Source organism: Serinus canaria, chromosome 9 (genome assembly GCF_022539315.1).
Source record: "Serinus canaria isolate serCan28SL12 chromosome 9, serCan2020, whole genome shotgun sequence".
In the NCBI taxonomy this organism is placed as follows: Eukaryota; Metazoa; Chordata; class Aves; order Passeriformes; family Fringillidae; genus Serinus; species Serinus canaria.
The window spans coordinates 511,446-527,966 of NC_066323.1; the positions used below are offsets into that span (position 1 = coordinate 511,446).

Consider the following 16,521-nt stretch of genomic DNA (forward strand, 5'->3'; position numbering starts at 1 on the left):
TCCTTTTGTAATGATTGGAAGAGAGTTCAGAGAAGGTTCAGAGAGATGAAAATCTGCCTTGACCTCTGCTGATGCAGTTAGCAGGATCCAGTGACAGGGTAACTGGGAACTGCTTGCTGCGGGAGCAAGGGATGAATGCTGCCCGTGTTCTGGGGAGATCTGTGCCGCTGGTTGCCAGCCTGCAGCTTCCAGCTCCTGGGTGCTCTGTGGGCCATTTGTAAAGGTCCATGGAATGAAAGTGAGACAAGAAACCTTGCTCCCAGACCGACAAGTCTGCATTTCTTCTGGGAAATGTGCTAAGATCTGTAAATTAAAAGAGATTGAAGGTTAAAGGTGCCCTGCACTCCAGAGCTACATGAAAACAAGGAGTATGTAAGTGTTTTGATAGTAGCTGGTGATAGCAAAGCATAAGCTGTGGTATATTCTGGTAGTCTTCAACTCTGAGTAAATAGCTGTCCTTAAAGACCATCTCCTAGGTGGATAGAAATGCTAGTCTCAGTGGGGAAGCAGAGAGACTCCTTGTTTCCTGGGAGCCAGAGGACATTGCATTAGATCACAGGAATGATTTTTTATGGCTTTAAAGCATTTGAGTGTATGAAGTACATTAAGTGGTTGGGGTGTACAATATGTACTGCCGGGCTTTGGATCTCATCCAGAGAGTTGTGGAACAGCCTAAACCCCAGCACTGAAATGAGGACATTGAGTTTAATCTGGATTTCAGAATTGGGTTGGTTAACTGCTCCTCTGATTCCAGCAACACATGCTGTAGTTCCATGTTACCCATTTAGCAGTAATTTGCTCTGACTTTTACATTGTGCTCATGCAGGGTCTCGTTTTCCAGGTATCTGGTAAGTGTGTTTGCTTGTGTTTGCTTTAGCCCATGGCATGAGGAACAAAGATGCAGCTTCTAATCCTACTGTGTCCATTCTCTTCTTCAGGGTCGATGTTCAAGGGAAAACTGCAAATATCTTCACCCACCACCACACTTAAAAACACAGCTGGAGATCAACGGCCGCAATAACCTGATCCAGCAGAAGAACATGGCCATGCTGGCCCAGCAGATGCAGCTGGCCAATGCCATGATGCCCGGAGCCCCGCTGCAGCCCGTGGTACGTGCACTCCAGGGGTCCCTCAGGAGCTGGGCTGAGTGCAGGCAGCACAGGCTTGCACACCAGGGAAATCCCATGAGGGTCAGGAATGGGAGAGGAGTCAACTGAAATGCCCCTCTGAATGTCTTTGTGTTGCTTAATTCTGCCTTGCCTGAAGTAATATTTTTAATTATTTCAGTAATATTGGGTTAATTTATCTTTCGCAGCTTTATTCTCAGAGTTTGGCAAGCGAGTGATCTGCATGAGATTTTCATTTCCTTTGCAATATTATGTAATCTAGGAAACTCCTGGCTCTAAGAAGATGCCCACTGGGTGTTTTCCCTTCACTCAAGGGAACTTGCCCAGAGAATTGCTTACTGGAATTAAGCTTTAGTTTAGGGGGAGTTAGGTTCAGCTTGACCACGGCTAGTGCATCAGTCAGTATGAGCCCACCCAGCAGCAGAGAGCTGGGGTGGCTCTGTGCCCTGGCCCAGCAGTGGCCATGTGCTGATGGGGCTGTAGGACAGGGGGGTGTTGCCACTGGGAGTGGGCAGCACATCACAATGTCCCTGTGAGCTTCAGAGCAATGCCAGCTGGCTCTGATAACATGCTGTCAGTCTGCAGTGGTCAAAGAGCTGCAGGATATTTATATTGCTAGAAAATAAGCTCAGTAGAAAATAAATGGGGTAGTCTTATTTGCTGTACAGCAGGCACACAGGTGTCTGTTTGAGTGTATTGGGCTGAAATCAAACACCAACATCTCTGAAGTTACACACTAACAGACTGGTTCTATTTTGAAGTTCATTCTTACATAGCTGATAACCCAATGAAAAGTGCAGTTAATTAATAGAGTATTTAAGGGTAATATTTAATTTCCTGTAATATTTGCCAGACTGTTTTTCATTCACATGGATGAAGAGTTATAAGCATTACAGAAATTATACCCATTTACACAACTCTCGTTCTGTTTTCTGCAGTAATCCCTGCATGTTTTTGTTCATTACTTCCAATGTCTCTTGCTTCCAAACAATTCAGTCATTTCCTCAGGAATACAGAAACATGTCCTGTTCTCTGCTGTCTGCCTTAAATTGATATGAAACAGAGAAAGAGTTGTGTTAACTCTGTAGTTGTTTTTCCTCCTAAAAATTAGTTGGGGAAAAGAACCTAAATGCCTTGAGTAACTGCCTTATTTAGATAGTGAAAGACAAACACTCCGACTGAATTTTATTTGCCAGTTACACTGCATTTGGGGGCAGGAGAGTTATTTAATCCTTGCCTCAATGTAGCAGCTCTGTGTTAGGTTTTCACAGCATTATTTGGGCTCTACCCCCAATTATCTTCACACCCACAAAGGCACTTGACTCTTTTTTGAAAACATGCAAACAAACAAAGTCAAGTCATGTTTGCATGTGTGCTTTCTTCCAGTGGTTTAATGTTTTAGCCTACCTAAAGCATCTCCCTGATGCAGTGTGTCTGATTATCTGCATGGCCAGCCTGTTGGATTCTGTAAAAACGGGAGGATTGTGGCTGTGAAACCTCAGGAGTTCCTGAGCCAGCTCTAGCTGCACCAGGGTCAGAAAAGCTTTTGCCTGTGCCTGAAGTCGAGTGGGGTTGGTGCTTTTCAGGGCTCTCAGTTGCCTTTTCCCCAAGAGCCAGCATTGTACCTGCTGTGGCCATGTCCCCCTGGTAGTCCCAGACTCTCTGTGACCCCACAGAGCGTCTGTCATTCATTATGGCATTGCTGGAGTGTGGACCCATTGTAGGTTTTCTCCAGGAGCTGCCATGTGCTGTGAGTGTGCAGGGAAGCTGGAGGAGGAGAGCCAGCAAAGGCTGGTGGGGATCCCTGTCCCGTGCTCTTGCTCAGGAGCAACAACTGCACGGGTGTTCCCCATGCGCCACAAATACAGCAAATGCTCCTTTCCAGTTAGCAGCAGAAACTCGCCTCGTTCAGCTCCAGGCCATGCTGAAGAGCTGTTCTGGTGACAGCCTGGCAAGCTGCTGCACAGCAAATGTTAAGTGTCTGTTTCCCTGTCTCCACTTGCAGCCAATGTTTTCCGTTGCACCGAGCTTAGCCACCAACGCGTCAGCCGCCTTCAACCCCTACCTGGGGCCCGTGTCCCCAGGCCTGGTCCCTGCTGAGATCCTGCCCACGGCCCCGATGCTGGTGACAGGGAACCCCGGCGTGCCGGTTCCCGCCGCCGCCGCCGCCGCTGCCCAGAAGCTGATGAGGACAGACAGGCTGGAGGTAGGAGCTGGCTGGTGTAACTTACTCTCACAAGCGCTATCATTTATTATGTCTTCTAGGTGGGAAATACTTTCCTTGTGAAAGCAAATAATGCAGGTTTCACCTGGGCTGGTAATGTGGTATCTTTGTGATGGTAAGAATGAGAAGTGACTGAGTGATTGCACAGTAAGTTCAGGCTGCCATTCTACTTCTGACCCTCGCTTGCAGAAGGAAATTGGAATATTTGGGAATGATCATGGCAGCAGCAAGGGTGCCACGAAGCTGTTAGTGTGTGCCCAGAAGACGTTAGCATGGTGGGGGCACAGCCCCTGAGCACTAGGGAGAGGTGCAGAGCTGCAGCTGCTGGCTGCAGATGACTTGGCCTCTGGCTCAGGGCATACGGTGCCCACGCTCCCCTGCTGGCCTCCCGCACCTGGCTTATCACCCTCGCTACAGCCCTGACAAGTGTCAGTGCTCTGCTCTCCCTCGCTCCCAATCTTTCTTATCTGAAAGGCCTGACAGTGTTTTCAGCACCTTATCGGTGCTGCAGCGGCGTGGGCGGGCTGCTGTGAGCTTGGGGCACTGCCCGTGAGCACAGCCTGAGCACAGCCTGAGAGCATAGGGCACAGCCTGAGAGCATAGATCACAGCCTGAGAGCACAGATCACAGCCTGAGAGCACAGCCTGAGAGCATAGATCACAGCCTGAGAGCATAGATCACAGCCTGAGAGCATAGGGCACAGCCTGAGAGCACAGCCTGAGAGCATAGGGGCACACTGAGATGCATAGGGCACAGCCCTGAGAGCTAGATCACGCCTTAGAGCATAGGCACAGCCTGAGAGCCTCGGCAACAGCTGAGAGCATAGATCACAGCCTGAGAGCATAGATCACAGCCTGAGAGCACAGCCTGAGAGCATAGATCACAGCCTGAGAGCATAGATCACAGCCTGAGAGCACAGCCTGAGAGCATAGCATAGCACAGCCTGAGAGCATAGGGCACAGCCTGAGAGCATAGGGCACAGCCTGAGAGCATAGGGCACAGCCTGGAGCACAGCTGAGAGCATAGGGCACAGCATAGAGCAAGGCACACCTGACACACACCTGAGAGCATAGGTACAGCCGAGAGCGCGATCAGCAGCCTGAACATAGTGGCACAGCCTGAGAGCACAGCCTGATAGCATAGGTCACAGCATAGAGCATAGGCACAGCCGATAACACAGCCTTATAGCATAGGGCACAGCCTGATAGCATAGGGACAGCTGAGAGCATAATCACCTCCTGAGAGCATAGGGTCAGCTGAGACCCAGCCGATAGCATAGGCACAGCCTCAGAGCATAGATCACAAGCCTGAGAGCATAGGCACAGCCTGATCTCACAGCCTGAGAGCATATGCAAGCCTTAAGCATAGGCACTCCTGAGAGCACAGCCTGAGAGCATAGATCACAGCCTGAGAGCATAGGGCACAGCCTGAGAGCACAGCCTGAGAGCATAGGGCACAGCATGAGAGCATAGATCACAGCATGAGAGCACAGCCTGAGAACGTAGATCATAGCCTGAGAGCGTGGAGCACAGCCTGAGAGCACAGCCTGAGAACATAGAGCTCAGCCCGTGGGCACAGCCTGAGAGCAGGTGCTTGGCAGCCCTGGCTGTGGTTAAAAGGCAGCGAGGGGGGAGGCTGAGCTGCCAGGCTGCCCTGCTGTCCCCCTGGTGTGTGCTGCCACCCTGGTGTGTGCTGCACACGGTGGGGTGAGGTCTCAAGGCTGCTGTCTCCTGCACGGCTGCTGCTGGTCTCCCTTCTGGCAGTGGGTCTGCTCTCTGAGCTCAGGGAGCACGCTGGGAGGAGCAAGAAGGATCTCTGTTTTATGCAGCCTGCTCTATTTGTAACTCTGTTTTTTCTGCCTGTGCATCTGCACTAACAGGGATTAACTCTCCTTCCAAGGGAAATTAATTCCTTTTCCTTAGCTGCATCCCTGATGTCAAGCTGCTGCTCAGAAGGGGCGAGCTGGGAGCGGTGTGGAGGGTCATCTGGCAGCCAGCATTTCCCGCTGCTGCTGTCACTATTCTCAGAGCTCACATCACCACAGGTCACCCTCCTGTGGGATCACATCATTTCCCTTTTTAGAGATGTTTTCCCTGAGGGAAGCGTTCCCCAAAGCACGCTCAGGTTGCAGGGAGGCAGCCATGCCAGGGTCTGAGCTGGCACACAGGTGGCTGGCTGGAATCACCCAGGGATGTTTTTCCCTTGAGGACTCTAAAAGATGGACTCCTGCCAGAGGTGGATTAAAACCAAAATGCAATTAGGTAAATTCATAAATAAATCATAATGGATTTGGAAATGAGTATGGAGAGGAGGATGCCTATGGTGGGAACCCTTTGGGTTGTGCTGCCAACATCAGCTGCTGGGTTTGATTGTGCTTCCAGCCCTGCAGTGCCCATGGATGGTCAGCGTGGGACATGACGGCTCAAAAGCATCCTGGTCATAAGCAGGATGTACCCATTGTCCCCAAGCACCCAGGGAAGCAGGAGCACCCCTTTGTGTGCCCCTCCAGGGCAGCCCTGGTGCTGGCCACCGGCTGTGTCCTCTGTGCACAGGGAGCTGATGTCACCTGGGACCTCAGTGTGCAGGATTTGTCCCTCTGGACACTGCATTCTCTTGATATTACTGGTCAGAGAAGTGCTGCACTGCTGAGCCAAACTCCTCTGCATGAGAGGGAGATGCTAGAGCAGCACTCTTAGGGTCACAATACTGTTTTTCCCTTCTGCAAATTCAGTTTAAACAGTGAAACCTGTAGGTGAGAACATAATTTGCAAATGCTTTCCAGTACAGTGGTCATCTGATCTGGAGATTCCAAATTTAGTATCCAAACATTAAACAAGCATGTAATTTTTATGAACAGCAAAATATTTGAATGTACTTTATAGGCTACAGAAATGCAGAATGGATTTTGGAGATTCTCCATGACCTGGCTATTACCTCCCAGAGGAGTCAGCAGTGTCTACCTGCTCTTCCAGGGAGCTGCTGCTGTGGCACTGCCATTTGTTATGGCATGATCAGAGCTTTATAAGGCTCCACTCACTCTCCCGTGGAATGAGCTGTCCTGGAGAAAAATAACCACAATGATGTTAGCATCTAATCTTGGAGTGTGATTGGTTCTGCTTAGAATTTTAAATATTTATTTTCAAGGGTGGTATACTCTGTCAGGAATTAAGTCAGCACATGTTCTGGCATACAGACCCAGGCTGTTCCCAGGCTGAGAGCTCTCAGTAAGCACACCTGGGGTTTTCAGAGATGCAGGCAGACACCACAGCACTGTGGTGCTGCACTGTGGGCAGCACTGTGTCTCCTGAATTAATGTGAGTCTTGGTGAAGTGAGGTGGCGGACTGATACTAGCAGTGGGATTGCTTTCATCTGCATTTCACACTGACAGCATGCAGATGTTGGGTATCCAGTGCTTTCAGCCACTCCTGTAAGGAATCTGCATCTCGGGATGGAAATGTCATGGCTTCAGGCTTTTCCACAGCTTTCCTCACACTCCTCCCCTTCAGGAAATATCTTGAACAAAGTGTGGCTCTTCAGTGAACTAGAAAAGAAGCAAGAAGGACAGGGAAGTGAGAGAAAAAGGAATTGCCTAATGCTTTATCAAAAACAGCTGTTTCTGTTGGAATGCCATCATTTTCTATTAGAAGTGTTCCCAAGTCAGGAATGACCACAGCCAAGCTGCTCTTTCTTGCTTGGTTCTTACATGCCATGCTTTGCCAGAAAGAAGCAGCTTAGAAGTTCTTGGAGCTGGTCAGCTCAGGGCAATCAGGACTGCTGTGTTGGCTGGCATGTGTCACTGCAGGGGACTGAACCAGGGAAAGGATCTGGCTGCAGGATTACCTGGCAGGCCAGTGGATCTATTCCAGCCCAGGAGTTTGCCTGAGCTGTTTTAGGCATGCTGCAGAATCTGTACTGTGAGCCCTGAGCAAGAGGGCATGGGATGAGCAGGGACCATGCAGGGGCTGGGCCTGGCTCACGTGGCTCAGGTGCCAATACACACCTGGAGTCTGTCACCATGTGAAAAAAGCCCATGAACAGGGTTGTGCAGGAATGGCCCTGGACAAATGTTTTCACACCTGACCTGGTCCTGCAGGGGGTCAGTTCATACCCATGGAGGATTTCCAGGTGGCTGTGGCAGTGGCACGAGGGTTAAACAGCAGCCAGAAGACTGGTGTGAAGGGAAACCAAAATCTGGGTTGTTGCAGGGATCAGAGCCAAGGTCCTAAAGCAAATACTTATGATCCAAGCTCACAGGCACCCACCTTGAACAGGAAATTCCATCTACTAAAGGGTTTTATTTTGTCCCTTTGTTTCCTATGGCCTTTGGAAATCTGGAATGCAAAGTGTGTTTTGTTGGCAGTTTGGGGAGAACTGACCATGATAGGAGCCCGCGTCAGTCTGTCGGACACAGGGTTGGCACAGGGTTGCCAGAGCGGGCCAGTGTTTGTCCCACTGGTGACACAGTCCATGTCTGTGGTGCTGGGGTGCCTGGGGGCCAGGGGTCTGTGTGGGCTCAGGGCTGGCTGGAGCCCACAGGGACACTGCAGGTGCTGTCACCCAAGCAGCTGCAGTGTCCGAGCCCTCAGCTCCATCTGGCTGCTGGTGTGTGACAGCGAGAGCAGTGGTGGCTCTGGCTGTGGCCACTGCTATTCCCCACCTCCCCAGGGTGATGGCTGGGCAGCACAGGGGCTGTGCCACCACCGTGGGCTTGGCTTACTCTCTCCTGGTAGGCACCTGGATTGTGGGGGCACATGGACACAGGGTTCCCATGCAGTGGGGCTCCCTGGGGGTGGCCACACACCGTCCACTCACCTTAATGAGCACATGCAGCACAGCCAGGTCATGGCCGAGCATCTTGGGGTGCTCGAGCATGTTGGGTGGTGCCCAAGAGCAGCCACGGCACATTTCAGGAGACAGCAACAGCCCCCTGGGCAGCTAAGTGGGAGCCAGAGTGATACCTGCTGTGTGCTTGGCTCTGGTCACGGTGGGGTTTCATGCTCCTTGACACCAGAAGTGGCTCTGGAGAAGCCAGTCTCTGCTGCCATGTCCCTGAGCCCTCCATCCCACTGCACTGCACCGCCTGGGCCAGGCCCTTCCTCGTGGTGCTCTGGCAGATTTTCAGAAAGCGTGTCTCTGCTCCAAGCTGTGCCTGCAACACCCACCACCAAAAGTAAGTGGCTTTCTTTTCCTGGTGTCACAGGTTTGTCGAGAGTACCAGCGTGGGAACTGCAACAGGGGAGAGAACGACTGCCGCTTCGCTCACCCCGCCGACAGCGCCATGATCGACACCAACGACAACACCGTCACCGTCTGCATGGATTACATCAAAGGGAGGTGCTCCCGGGAAAAGTGCAAATATTTTCACCCTCCTGCACACCTGCAAGCCAAGATCAAGGCTGCCCAGTACCAGGTTAACCAAGCTGCAGCTGCCCAAGCAGCAGCGACTGCAGCTGCCATGGTGAGTGTGGGAGCACTTGTGGACGTAGACATACATTGAGGAGAGGCAATGGTGGATGATGTGTGTTTGTCCTTGCTGAGGAGGGTGCGTGTGCTTGGGGACCTGGGTCACTACGTGGTGCAATGAGCTTTCTCAGCATGTGGTGCCAGATCTGCTGTGAAATAGTTCCAGACCATTGAGGTGTTTGACTAATTTTGCCTGCCGATGTCCGGAGTTCCCGTGTGTACCTCTGTGCGTGCATACGTGTGTGCGTGTCTGTACGTGTGGGCTCCTTGTGTCTCTGGTTGGCTGTACATCTGTGTGTGGGCAGATGTGTATCTGTCCAGCTGCACAGCTAGATAAGTCCATGTTTAGTTTCTGTAAGTCGGTGTTTGTAGAGGTGCAGTTTGGAGTGGATTGACCGTGTCGCTGCTGTCCCTGTCCCGTGTCCCCTGAGGGCTGGCGGTGGCTGTCCCCGGCGCTAGTGCAGGCCCGTAGCTGTAGCAGCCAGGCCTGGGCCCCGTGAGGAGCTGGTGTGCTGGCAAGGCGAGGGCAGCACCGGGGGGCTGTGGTGGCAGAGGGTCCCGCCTGTGCTGAGCCCGTGGGTGTGGGAAGCGGAGCACAGAGGGGGCGGCAGGGCCGGCGGGGCGAGGCGGTGGCCGCGGGCCTGGCCCGGCAGGAGCCCGGCCGTGCGTGGCCGTGAGCCCCGCGGCCCGCCCGGCGTGGGCACCCCCTGCTGCCCCGCTGCCCTGCCCGTCGGCCCGTGCATGCCTAGTCTTGTTACCGTTGTACACGGCATCCGGTGATTTGTTTTTATTTGTTTTTTCTCACCTCCCCAAATGCACTGCTGCCCCCATGATGCACCTCTGCTTGCTGTTTATGTTAATGCGCTTGACCCCACTGGCCATTGCCATCATGTGCTCGCTGCCTGCTAATTAAGACTCAGTCGGCTGTCAAATCACTGAAGCGACCCCTCGAGGCAACCTTTGACCTGGTACTATGACCTTTCACCTTTTAGCTTGGCATGTAGCTGTATCGTAGAGTCGAGTTTGGGGTTAATGTGTAGAAATGGAACATCCCGGTTTCCCTCCCTGCGTCCCCGGCAAAGGGCGTGCGGGCGGCCGGGCCAGGCTGGGTGCCCTCCCTACAGCCCCCGCCGCCCCCGCGCCCCGCCGGCCCCTTCCCGTCCCCTCCCCTGTCCCCTGTCCCCGTCCCTGTCCCTGTCCCCTCCTGGGTGCCGGCGCAGGGGCGTTGGCATGGCTTGGTGGCGCGGAGGCGGCCGGGGCCGGCATGTGGCGCGCTCTGCATGCCCGGGCAGCGCTGGGGCCCGGGGACTGGGGTGTCACCACGGCCCTGCCATCCACTCCAGACGGTGACTATTAACATGGCTTCTACGTGTGATCCTCATGGAGCTAGCAGTGCTGCTTCCCCGAGAGCCTGGCTCCTGGCCCACCCGAAGCTTTCCCTGGCGTGGCACTGATGCCGGTGCCCGCAGCGGCTGTCCCGCCGGTCCCTGTGCCGCTGTAGTGGCAGGCAAACAGTGCTCCCTGGAAAGCTGTTCCCTCGCCTTTTATTTGGTAGTTCAGTCTGCTATGCCGCTTGCTTGCTCATGGAGAAACATGGTGCTGCCTGGTTATTTTGCCTTCTACTGATTTTTCTTTTTTCCTTTTTCTCTCTCCTTTTCTCCTCCCTCCCTCCCTCCTTCCCTCCCATCCTCCTCCACACCCCACCCACCCCCTCCCTTTTTTTTTTCTTTTTGTTACTGGACTTTATTTTTATACCCATCCACCATTCAGGGAATTCCTCAAGCTGTACTTCCCCCCTTACCAAAGAGGCCTGCGCTTGAAAAAACCAATGGTGCCACCGCAGTCTTTAACACTGGTATCTTCCAATACCAGCAAGCTCTTGCCAACATGCAGTTACAGCAGCATACAGCCTTTCTCCCACCAGGTAAGTGCATCACTGGCGCCTTTTCAGGGGCAGGAGCGGGGGGGATTTCTGGGAACAGCACTCTAGGAGGCAGCTGTAGGTTGCTGGTGCAAACGTGGTGTGTGCTGAGGCCGCTGGTGCCAGGCACAGGTAGCCCCTCCAGGCAGGGCACAGCAGTGCCCCTGCCCCTGGGCAGAGGAGGGGCTGCCTGTGGGAACACTGGCTTCTCTCTGCTCCTCGCAGAAGCTGGGTGGGTGTTTTCCAGTCTAACACAAAATCAGCATCATGCTCTCTCACCCCAAATCAGAATTTGAAATCTCCTCTCTCCTTCCTCTTTCCCTGGATTAACTGCTCTTTCTTCCACATCCCTCAGCTGTTGTTCTTGTGTCGCTGTAAGACCCCTTGGCCTTGGCAGTGGTGGCTCTGAGCCACACACACAAAAGGGTTTTTTAATGAGGTTTTAATGGGGTGCAGTGATCCCAGGCAGCACAGGCAGTGTCACAGGTGGAGAAACACAAACCTACACAAGAAGTCACATTTTGGGCCTCCACCACTGATGTCTCAGGGCCGGTCTTGGACTGAGTAAAGCCAAGTGCCTTGTTCTCAGCCAAGAGTCCTGGTGTACTATGGACCAAGCAGAAATCCTTTTGGAGGAATAGTGATGGGACATAAAGCTGGAATATGTGCTTTGGTTCTGCCAATGGCACTGCATGAAAAATGATCTCCAGTATGTCCTGGGAGCTTCTGCCCTTAGTTACACGGCTGAGGTAGTTTGTTACACCTGAACCCACGCTAAAGCAGCACCATCTTTCCAGGAGGTGTGCAGAGCTGATAGATCTGTACTCAAAAATGGGATAGAGTCTGTGAGGACAGCCCTTCATAATGCAGACTGGGAAGGGGAAGAAATACAGCTAATCAGCCTCTACCCCAAAATTTAAAGGATTTTACCCTGAGCATCTTTGGCAAGTATATTCCCAGGAGATCAGTACAGTGCCCTTTACCATTGTCTTCATCTGGCATGCAACCAACTTGTGTACTTTAAATGGCACAAAAATCAGTTTCTTGATCTAGTGCATTTTAATAATGCAAAAATGCATTACAGCCACTGAAATGTATCAGTAAATGTTGCAAAGCTTGTTGGAGTCAATAGCAAGATGGGCTGGGTAAGCTGCAGGTCAGATCCCTAGCCCACATATTAAAATCCATATAAAAATTCATATGCAGTCTTGGACTCATGGAACCATTGAATGGTCTGGGTTGGGAAGGGCCTTAAAGACCACCTCATTGCAAACTCCCTGCCGTGGGGGACACTTTGCAATAGACCAGGCTGCTCAGAGCCCCATCCAGATAGACTAAGAATCCTTCCTATGAATGTTAAACATTTCACAGACCTCTTTGGGCACAGCATAACCAGTGGAGTCTGTAAACGGCAATTTTCTGGCTTCCATGAAAGCAGCAAGGGGCTGGATGGTTTCTGGAAATGCTGGAGCTGCCTTTGTACTTCCCCTTGGAACTCAGGAGCTGGGGTTGTGGTTTGTGTGTGCCAGACCCATTTGCACCTCATCCTAGACTGGGGTCTTTCCCATTGGCTCTTGACACACCTTACCTCAGCTCTTCCTCCAGCAGATCCACACTGAAACCTCCAGGAGCTTGGCAGTGGTTCTTGAGCTTCATTAGACCTTTCCTGACCACTGGAGTTTAGTGTATGTTACACAATAAAAGTAGGGGAGTTTTTAGCCTGAGCTATTATGAATTCTCTCTTTATATTTTTCAGATAGCTGCAATTTGAGCTTTCCAGTAGTCCAGTACTTTCCAAAAAATTTGAAAAATGTCTTTGGCACCTTGCCCTTTTTAGTTTTTCCCGCTTCAAATGAGCTGGGATCAGTTCCTGTTTGGGCACAGACACGTGGACACAGAGTTTCTCCATCTGCCCCTGCGAAGCCACGGAGAGCACAGAGCACGGGTGCCCCCCGCTCCATGGCCACGGAGCAGGGCCAGGGCAGCTCAGGGGGATCTGAATTAAAGTGACATTTTTCAGGTTCAGACACCCAAGGTGTAAGTGCTCATTTGTGTTCCTGGTTGCTCCAGGCAGAGCGTGCAAGAGGGCTGGAGGGCAGGACACCTGCAGGGCCTACACAGGGCGGGTGTGCCCTTGGCAAGACCCTCCCTTCTGCAGGGCACTTCAGTCCTCATGTTCTCCCACTGATACTGCAGAAAACCTCAGATACCTCTTCTGAATTGTGAGGCATTGTTCTGGCTGGCTGTGTGCCAGGGATGTGAAGCACATTCAGGGAACATCCATGCCTGGGAGTGGACGCTGCACTCCAGCACGCCTTAAGTGATTAAATGTTCTTCAGACATTCATATCAACTACAGCTCCCTCTGTGCACAGCTCCCCTCTTGAGGTGTCCCCAAAACTATAGCTGCTGGAAGCTGTCCCCAGAATGAGAGGGGAGTTCAGGGGTGTTGCAGGGAAGAACCAGGAGCATTTGTGTTGTTGAGATAAGGGCAGTTAGTGCGCCGAGTCAGGAGGCTCTGCATTCTGGGTTTGGCCCCTGGGTACTGGCTGCCAGCTGGGGACACCTCGGCAGACGTGGGTGACCCTCCCTGTGTGAATGTGCAGAGCTCCAGGTCCTCAGACCTTCACCTGCTCCACGTCCTGCAGCGACTGGGGCTGGCTGAGTGCTCCTGGGGCTGAGTGACATCCTGCCTGGTGCCTGGCACCATGCTGTGCCCCAGCTCCCTTCTCCTCAGGAGTGTGAGGGCAGCTGCTGTGCCCCAGGTGTGTCCCCCAGGTGTGTCCCCCAGGTGACCAGACTGGCCTTGAGGAGCAAGATCCTCCAGAGCAAGGGGTCAGGTTGGCAGGATGCTCCCAGGAGTTGGGTGGTCCAGCTGCAAGGGGCAGGATTGCAGCTGGCAGCTGAACCCCAGAGCCAGTGAGGAAAGGCTGCAGCTGGCTCTGTGTCGTGGTGTTAACCCGTTGTGTATTTGTTCAATTACTGCAGCTTCAGCACCAGAGACTCCCTTGCTCCTGGCTGGGACTCAGTGCCCAGAGGCTTTCCTAAAGGGACTTTCCTTCCTGGGGCTGCTGGGCCTGTGCAAAACCACTGCTCTCCCCCAAAACATTGGGGAGGGAAAGGTCACACACCACTGCTCACCTCCACAGGAGTGCTTTTGCTGTCTGGAGTGTTGTTTTTAATTAGACTTTAGTAGATTGGGCAGAAGAAATAGACTGAGGGCAATAATACAAGGGAGAAAAGAGAAAAAAATAATTAAAACAACAGTAAACATAGAATATTTCTAGAAATAGCTTTATTGTGTTGCAGAAATAATTTGGTCATGAAGTTATGGTCAGTTAAGTCATAACATCCTCAAATTAAAATTCTGCCTTGTGCTGAACAGCCAGGGAACATTGAAAGTGCACATTCATAATTCATGTGTTCTCATTAGTCAGTCAAAGCTTCTGAAGTCAAGCTGAATATTAGGATCATAGCAAAAATTATTTTTATTACTGGTAAGAGGATCATAAAGCATAATATCTGTGTTTGGGCAATATGCCACCCCAGCAAGCATTCTACTTTCTGCCTCATGCTCATTTGCTTTAATTCCCTTTCAAAACTGTGTGCACTGGTCATAATGTTAATGATGATCATCCAGACTGAAATTTGGAGCTCTTCACTGAAAAGTGTTACAGGGATGTTTCAGAGTGGTTATAACACCCAGCTCATATGTAGCAGGTAGATCCACTTGTGCATGGGGTGATGGAGCATTGCAGGGTGCACAGCCATGTGCAGGGGGCTCTTTGCAGAGCCACAGCTCAGAGCTTCTGCTCTGAAACCCCACTAATGCCACTGAGAGCCCACAAGAGGGACCAAGAAAGCAGTTCTGCTTACTGTTTGTACCTTTTAGCCAAATTCTGCTCCATTTTTTAATCTTACAGGTGATTCCCTTGGCTTCAGCTGTGATTTGTGCCAGGGGAGGTCAGGACAGGCCCTTCCTTTGCCCTTTCTTTGCCAGTGTCCTCGGTCTCTTCCTTGACACAGAGGAGTAATCAGGGAACACGATGATGCCCTTGCCTTTGTTGCCTTACAGATACAGCAGTGACAGAGGATAACCTTGGCCCCAGCAGTAATTAAACTGGCCTGACTTCTTCCCTGCATAGTTAAATGCTCCTGAGGCTGTGGCTGGAGCCATTTCCTGCCCCCAGGACAGCCCCGGGATGTCACAGAGGCAGCCTTGCCTGGCTGCCTCTGGCAGTCTGCTAGGATATGTTTCCATTTCCACTGCAATCTCATTCCCAGATTTCAGAGTTTATTTCCATTTCTGCTGTGTCACTCATCATTAACTGTGTTAATAAATGTTTTTCGTTAAATTAAAAAGTAAATAATTTATTAAAAATGGATATTCTGGAAGATCAGTGTATGTTTAACATCTTGGAAGCAGAAATAAAAGATTGTGAGATCAGTCTGGTGGAGGGCATTTTGCTGTGTGACTTAAAGAGAATTACCACTTTGGTGATACTTAAAAACAAGGCCAGAATAATCCTAAAAACACCTTCCTGCTCTGGCTCTGGTTGCAGGGCAGAACTCTCCAGGTGTGTGGTCTGAAGGGAGTTGGGGTTGTGAGCCCAGGCACCAGCAGCTTAAAGTTCATCCTGCAATGTAGAACAGAAGGCTGAGCAGGAGTTGTGAGGGAGTTGTCACTGGGAGCTGCACAGGGCACAGGGACCATTCAGCCACTGCTCTGGGCCACATGAGGAGAGGAGAGGGAGAGGAGATGGACAGCGGGAGTGTCACCTCCCACTGTCCATCTGCCTGGATGGCTCCAACAAGGACAGCAGGGCCTGGTCCCTGGTCCCTGCACTGGGGACTGCAGGCGCCAGGCAGGGTGAGTTTGAAGCATCTCTTTTGATGTGAGAAGAGCAGGGAAAAGACCATGACAAAGCTTGTGTTAAAAGGCAGAAAGGTTTCAGGAGCTGTGAGCTAGAGCTGAGGAAGGCTTTCCTGGCCGTGCAGGGGCCAGCAGGGTCCCAGCACAGCTCCACCCGCTGCCTGTCCCCAGGCCTCGTTCTAACAGATCACTGTGCTATTGTGTGGTTTGATTGTGCTGACAGTTACATGCCACTGTGCCCGTAATAACAATTTTTCTTCTTTGTTCAATGAAATTTCTAATTACACGTGTGATGGGTTGTTTTAATTCTTTTCCCTTTCCAAATCCACCTTCCTGTTGCAATGCATGATGAGCAGGCTCAATATTGTGCATGACACCCGCTACAAGTGTTGGTAGGTGCCAGCTTTGTTTCTTGATTATCTTAAACCTGTGGTGCAGCTCACAGACCCTCAAAATCCACTGCTAGATTTAACGTACAGCCCTCGTGCCAGTCCATCTCCCCGTGCCTCCTGCACTAACACCTGTCAATTAAATGTGATTGTTTTATTTAATTGACATGGACACGTAGATGTTAATTTTGTACAGCAGTTCTTAATTGCACATTGTTCCTTGGTGGATTTTGACTGGACTATGAGTTCCAGTGTTTAGAAACTATCTTGTGTTAACTAAAGACTGTATCTTACCATAGCCACGTAGCTGTATTCTGTCCTTCTACAAGATTAATTTCTGTTAGCAGTTAATATTTGGGTTGAATTTCTAAAGGACAAAAATTTGTAAATGTAAGGGCATTGAAAAAACTCTCCTGTTGTTTTTCATATTGAAATGGTTAAGCTTGTTTGTGTCGATTTTCTTGATTTGATGGTAACAAGCATTTTCCCCTTTTTTTTCTCTTCCGTCTCCCTCCCCTCCCTCC

General features: G+C 51.3%; 1 protein-coding gene across 17 annotated transcripts in view; it reads left to right on the plus strand.

Annotated features, from left to right (window-relative positions):
• MBNL1 (muscleblind like splicing regulator 1) overlaps positions 1 to 16,521 on the plus strand; it is a 65,019-nt gene that overhangs the window by 41,114 nt on the left and 7,384 nt on the right. For 9 of the 17 annotated variants that reach the window (XM_050978221.1, XM_050978210.1, XM_050978222.1 and 6 more), the window contains 6 exons: positions 939 to 1,109; positions 3,133 to 3,333; positions 8,553 to 8,810; positions 9,730 to 9,783; positions 10,586 to 10,739; positions 15,965 to 16,000. In XM_050978221.1, coding sequence (XP_050834178.1) covers positions 1,041 to 1,109; positions 3,133 to 3,333; positions 8,553 to 8,810; positions 9,730 to 9,783; positions 10,586 to 10,739; positions 15,965 to 16,000 — 772 coding nt within the window. In that variant the 5' untranslated portion in view covers positions 939 to 1,040. The remainder of the gene's footprint in view (positions 1 to 938; positions 1,110 to 3,132; positions 3,334 to 8,552; positions 8,811 to 9,729; positions 9,784 to 10,585; positions 10,740 to 15,964; positions 16,001 to 16,521) is intronic. The other 8 variants (XM_050978212.1, XM_050978216.1, XM_050978220.1 and 5 more) reach the window with 3 other exon arrangements.